This window comes from Garra rufa, chromosome 24 (genome assembly GCF_049309525.1).
Source record: "Garra rufa chromosome 24, GarRuf1.0, whole genome shotgun sequence".
Taxonomy (NCBI): domain Eukaryota; kingdom Metazoa; phylum Chordata; class Actinopteri; order Cypriniformes; family Cyprinidae; genus Garra; species Garra rufa.
The window spans coordinates 38840673-38847164 of record NC_133384.1 but is presented as its reverse complement, the minus strand read 5'-3'; the positions used below and the strand labels follow the sequence as shown (position 1 = coordinate 38847164).

At 29.8% G+C, this 6492-nt stretch overlaps 1 protein-coding gene across 1 annotated transcript in view; it reads left to right on the top strand.

Annotated features, from left to right (window-relative positions):
* Positions 1-6492, top strand: part of LOC141300392 (receptor-type tyrosine-protein phosphatase mu-like) — a 166968-nt gene that overhangs the window by 94331 nt on the left and 66145 nt on the right. Inside the window, exons 9-11 of the mRNA XM_073830663.1 lie at positions 2297-2306; positions 2393-2467; positions 4006-4032. Coding sequence (XP_073686764.1) covers positions 2297-2306; positions 2393-2467; positions 4006-4032 — 112 coding nt within the window. The remainder of the gene's footprint in view (positions 1-2296; positions 2307-2392; positions 2468-4005; positions 4033-6492) is intronic.

Below are 6492 nucleotides of genomic sequence, written 5' to 3'. Positions count from 1 at the left end.
GAAACACGTTAGCAACATGCTAATAATGCTAGAAACATGCTAGCAACTGGTTAGAAGCATGTTAGCAACATGCAAATGATGCTAGAAACATGTCAGCAAGAAGCCAGTAACTTGCTAATCATGTTAGAAACATGCCAGCAACTTGTTAATCATGCTAGCAACATGATAGTAACTTGTTAATTATGCTAAAAAACGTGCTAGCAAATTTGCAAATCAAGCTAGAATCCTGCTAAGAACTTGCTAATCATGCTAGAATCATGCTAGCAACTTGTTAATCATGCTAAAACATGCTAGCAACCTGGTAATCATGCTAGACACATGCTAGCAACATGCTAGCACTTACTAACCATGCTAACAACATGCTTGTTACATGCTAATCATGCTAGAAACATGGTAGCAACATGCTAGTCATGCTAGAAACATCCTATCTATCTAGCTATCTATCTATCAGACATTACGCTTTTAAAACTACTTTAAACTTCAGACTATTTCAGACTCAAACTTTTTAAACTTCTTAAACTTTTTTAAACCGTTCAAACTTTCTGGTCCAGCTTTCTCAAGCCAACTTCAGAGTTTCTCTTGACAAACTTTTTTATCTAGTTATATATTTCTGTCATAATTTTCGAGGACACTAGTCCAGATCACAATCTGATTAAGTGTTCTTCCCTATTTCTGTGTTTATTCATCTAAATGTCGCCAAATCAAACATAAATTCCGTTTTTATGACTTAATTAACGGATTTCATCCATATTTTCCACATGGCTGGAATCACAGGAGCTAAATGAGTCATTACTGTGATTGATTGAGAGCAGAGTTACTGACGAATCAGTCTTTATGGTTCGTGAATGTGAAATATTGAGTGAAACGACAGCTTCTTTGATCGCATGACAGTGTAGTTTAATATTGCACACGCGTCGCTCCGCTTCCCCTCGCCGTGACGGACGTGTGGCTCTGTGAAACGGCCACAAACAGGGATAAATAAATAAACACAGGCTCTTAGTGTGACCTTCTCCTGCTGTCTGTCTGCGCCGCTGTGATTGACAAACGGCTCGCGGCGTCAGCGGCGATCAGACGAGTGCGTGACACGCTTTATCATTCTCATACTGCCACAATCAACACTAATGAATCTGGAGGAAAACACAGCTGCTTTTTCAAGTTAATGTCGTGTCGGAGCGGTACAGGGTTGAGATTGTTATTAAAAATCTAATAAAACCTAAAAAATAATTATTTGAAATAAAATAAACATTAACTGTAATAAATTAATATTTTAATTTTATATTTAATATATTCAATATTTAAAACTAAAAGCTTAAACTCAATAAAAACTATATATATATATATATATATATATATATATATATATATATATATATATATATATAATTATATTATAGATATAAAAAATATTTTTAAAAAATTATAAAATGCCAAAAATACACAAAATTGCAGCAATTTTGACTAAAATTAAAACGAAATCAAAAATAAAATCTATTTTAAAAATATAAACAAAAATTGTGAAATTTTTTTTTTACTGTAATAAATTCAATTTCTAAAATAAAACAATCGAAAATATATATATAAAAATAAGAATTATAAATAAATATATAAACGCTTATATTTAAAAAATAATTTGTTGAAAATTAAAAAAAAGATTTTCTTAGACTTTAATATTATTCATTTGATTGAAAGCAAAAAACTAGATAAAATAAATATGTAAATATATACACATTTAAATTTTTTTTAGAAAAAATACATGAAAAAAATTAAATAGAAATTAATTATATAAACAAATATAAACATTTAAATTAATATAGAACATATTTCATTGGAAACATGCATTTCTTAAAGAAAAAATCCTTTTGAACTTAAAGAGAAAAATTGATAAACAATGAGTTAAAAATTACAAAGTCTACACATGTAAAAGAATTAATTATAAATATTTAAAAAAATAATGCATTTCTTGAAAATTAAAATATATATATATATTTTCTTGAAATTTAATATAATTAATTTGATTGAAATAAAATAAATATTATTCAAACAAAAGCAGTGAAAGCAAAAAATATAGATAAAATAAATATGTAAATGTATACACATTTAAACAAACAGAAAAATATGAAAAAATAGAAATTCATTATATATAAATTTAAATTTATATATATACATTTATAAATATATAAAAAATAATAGCTTACTAAAATAACTGAAATTAACTAAAAACTTTAATTATAAAAACAAAACATGAAAATATTCAAATCTCATTTTAGTGTAGAGTGACTTGTCTGGTGTCTATAAGAATGTCTCGTGTAAACGTTTGTGAGTGTTTTAGGAATTCAGATGCACTGTTTATTTGCGTATTCCTCACATCTTGCCTGCTTTTTTATTCTGAAAGCTGTCTCGTCGCCGTCGTCGTTTACCATGAAGACTAACACACTGAGCACCTCCGTGCCAAACTCCTACTATCCAGGTAAAGCTCTGCTTGTCACTTATTTCTGTCTCAAACTGCTGTGCTTTTGTCTCGTCTGTTGCTTCGCTCTGCACTACTCAGCTTTACAGACCGCATCAGATCACTATTGGACACCTTTTAGCCCACATCTAAATACATTATTATTTTATTTGAGCTAGTTGCAATATTTCTCCTATTAATTGATGTACTAAAATAATTAAAACTAAAAATAAAAAAATAAAAAAGATATCTTGTTCAGAAGTTTGAGGTCAGTATTATTTTTTTCTTTAAAGAAATGTGTTTTTATTCAGTGTTATTGTAGTTCTAAAAACTATGAACTTTTAAAAAAACATAATTTCTTGACAAACTTTAACTAAATATGCTAAAAATATATATTTTAGTTCAGTTTTAGAACAAACATTTTCATTACTTGAAATAAAATGTAAACTTTACCTGACATATACTAAATTTACTAAAATGAAGTGTTTTTAAATTAAAATGATTTCAGTTATCATCAAAAATGTTGACAAAAAAAACTACTGAAATAACTGAACATACTAAAATAAAATATAAAAAAGTTATATTAATTTAGTTTACCTTTAAGTACTAAAAAACGTGAAACTGAAAGCAAGTTAATAAAAAAGAAAAAAAAATCACAGAAACTGAACAAAATTATTAAAACTAAAATTCATATTTTTTTATTCATCGAGGATGAGTAAAATTGATCAGAAGTGACAGTAAAGACATTTTTAATGTAACAAAAGATTTCTCTTTCAAATAAATGTATTCATCAGTGAGTCGTGAAAAATAAATCATATGACGGTTTTCACTAAAATATTGTGCAGCACAACTGTTTTCAACTTTGATAATAATTAGAAATGTTTCTTGCACTGCAAAAATTTTTTATCTTGTTTCCAGCCAAAATATCTAAGAATTCCTAAATCAAAAAGGATTTTCTAGACAAGTAAAAATAGTCTTAATTCAGAATTTTTGAATTAAGTTTTTGCTTGAAACCAATAGGGTAAGAAATATAATCTTACTTCAAAAAGAAAACTAGATTTTTTTTTACCCCATTGGCAGATTATTTAAAAATAAACTTAATTTTTGACTTTTGAGTTTTTTCTGAAAACAAGACTTTAATTTGTACTCGTCTAGAAAATCCTTCTTGATTTAAGAACTTTTAGATGTTTTGGCTGGAAAACACAAAAAACATGCTGAAAATTCTGCTTTGATCACAGCAAATAAATTACATTTGAACAGATATTCACATAGACGACGGCTGATTTAAATTAGAATAATATTTGACATTTTTACTATATTTTAAAACAAATAAATGCACATTAAAAAAATTCTTACCGACCTCAAACACATTACAGTCTTTTTCTATAGACTGGGTCTATAGTATGCACCCATTTGATGTGGTCTGTCATGATTGTATGTTGGTGTGTCGCTTGTTGAACCTTCCTGACTAATGCAGCAGTGTGTTGATCTGGATGAGTGTGGACTGAACCGCTTTTCTCTTCTCTGTCAACCTCCGCACGTCTTTGGGCCGCGAGCAGATCCCTTCGTGCCGACCGCCATCCTAGGTGAGAAAAGCCTCCCGTTTCTGTTTTCCACACATGACCACGTCCTGAGAATAGCTTGTTTGTGTTGACGAGAGACAGACAGGAAGTAGATCTGACGCTTCCTCACATTCATACCTGCCTGCTTTTCTCTTCTGTGTGAGATTCGAGGGTTTATTCCTCCCCGAGCCGAGGCTTCACCCCATCCCATCCGCATTCCGTGTCGTGCGTGTGACGTCACGTATGTCTATGACCTCTCATGTGCATGGACAGATAATGTGGACCGGATGAGGGGGGAGTGACAGTGTGGCACGAACGAATAAAGCGACCCATGGTCATTTCCATCAGTGTCTTCAGACGCGCTCTTTATGCTCACAACAGCGCTTAAAACTCACTTTGTCTTTAGAAAAGCGATTGTGCACATGTCAGAGCCTAGTTTAATGCTATTCTGTGAACTAAGAACAGCTCCAGACCACTATATTTAATGACAACTTGGGTTCACAAAGTAAATTTCCCATTCATTCATTCATTAGAAAGACATAAGAATGCGTACTAACTGAAAATTCAGATTTGCATCAAAGAAATAAATTAAAGTTTAATAGATATTTATGTAGCAAATGGCTGTTTTAAATTATAAAAAATATTTCACATTTTTACTATATTTTAGATCAAATAAGTGCACATTTTAAAACGTGTGACACTCTGAGTGGTAAATGTCCAATTTATTTGTTTGAAAGACACAAGAATGTGTACTAACTGAAAATTCAGCTTTGATCACAGCAAATAAATTACATTTTAACAGATATTCACATAGACAATGGCTGTTTTAAATTATAATAATATTTGACATTTTTACAATATATTAAATCAAATAAATGCACATAAATAAATAAAAATCTCACTGAGCCTAAACATGTTACACTCTAAGAAGTAAATTTCCCATTCATTCACTAGAGAGACACAAGAATGTGTATTTACTGAAAATTCAGCTTTGATCACAGAAATAAATTTCAGTTTAACAGATATTCACATAGCAAACAGCTGTTTTAAATTATAAATTTTTTTATAATTTTACTATATTTTAGATCAAATAAGTGCACATCTAAAAAAAAATCTTACCGAGCTCAAACTTGTCATTCATTTGAGAGACACAAGAATGCATAACTGAAAATTCAGCTTTGATCACAGAAATAAATTACAGTTTAACAGATATTCACATAGCGGAAAGCTGTTTATAAATTATAAAAAATATTTCCGCGCTCAAACATGTTACACTCTAAGAAGATTTTGTGTTGCACAAAAGAAAGTCTTGAAAAATAAAACATATGATGGTTTTCGCTAAAATATTGTACAGCACAACTGTTTTCACCATTGATAATAATCAGAAATGTTTCTTGAGAGGCAAATCAGCATATTAGAATGATTTCTGAAGGATTATGTGATACAGAAGACGCTGAAAATTCAGCTTTGCATCACAGAAATAAATTACAGTCTAACAGATATTCACATAGACAACAGCTGTTTTAAATTAGAATAATATTTCACATTTTTTACTATATTTTAGATCAAATAAATGCACGTTATAAAAAATCTTACAGAGCTCAAACATGTTACACTCTAAGAGGTAAATTTCCCATTCATTTATTAGACAGACACAAGAATGCATACAAACTGAAAATTCATCTTTGATCACAGAAATAAATTACAGTTTAACAGATATTCACATAGCGAAAAGCTGTTATAAATCATAAAAATATTTCACATTTTTACTATATTTTAGATCAAATAAATGCACAAAATATCTTACCGAGCTCAAACATGTGACACTCTAAGAAGTAAATTTCCCATTCATTCATTTGAGAGACACAAGAATGCGTACTAACATGGGAATTAATGAATTAGTCGTTCTATAAAACACTTCTTTTTTTTACTGATATTTGATCTAGAATTATCATTCAGTCTTCATTTGCTCATCCTTGTGTTGTATCTTTCTTCTATGGGACACAAAAGAAGATATAATGAACCAAACCTCTTTGGACCCCATTGACTTTCATGAAGTGGGCAAAAAATATTTTTTAAAACATCATCTTTTGTGTTGCACAGAAGAAAGTCAGTCGTTGAAAGAATAAAACGTATGACGGTTTCCACTAAAATATTGTGCAGCACAACTGTTTTCAACATTGATAATAATCAGAGATGTTTCTTGGGGAGCAAATCAGCATATTAGCATGATTTCTGAAGGATCATGTGACACTGAAGACGCTGAAAATTCTGCTTTGCATCACAGAAATAAATTACATTTTAACAGATATTCACATGGACAACCACTGTTATAAATCATAAAAATATATCACATTTTTACTATATTTTAGATCAAATAAATGCACAAAAAATCTTACAGAGCTCAAACATGTGACACTCTAAGAAGTAAATTTCCCATTCATGATCGGAATGACATGAGAGTGAGTAAATAATGACAAAATA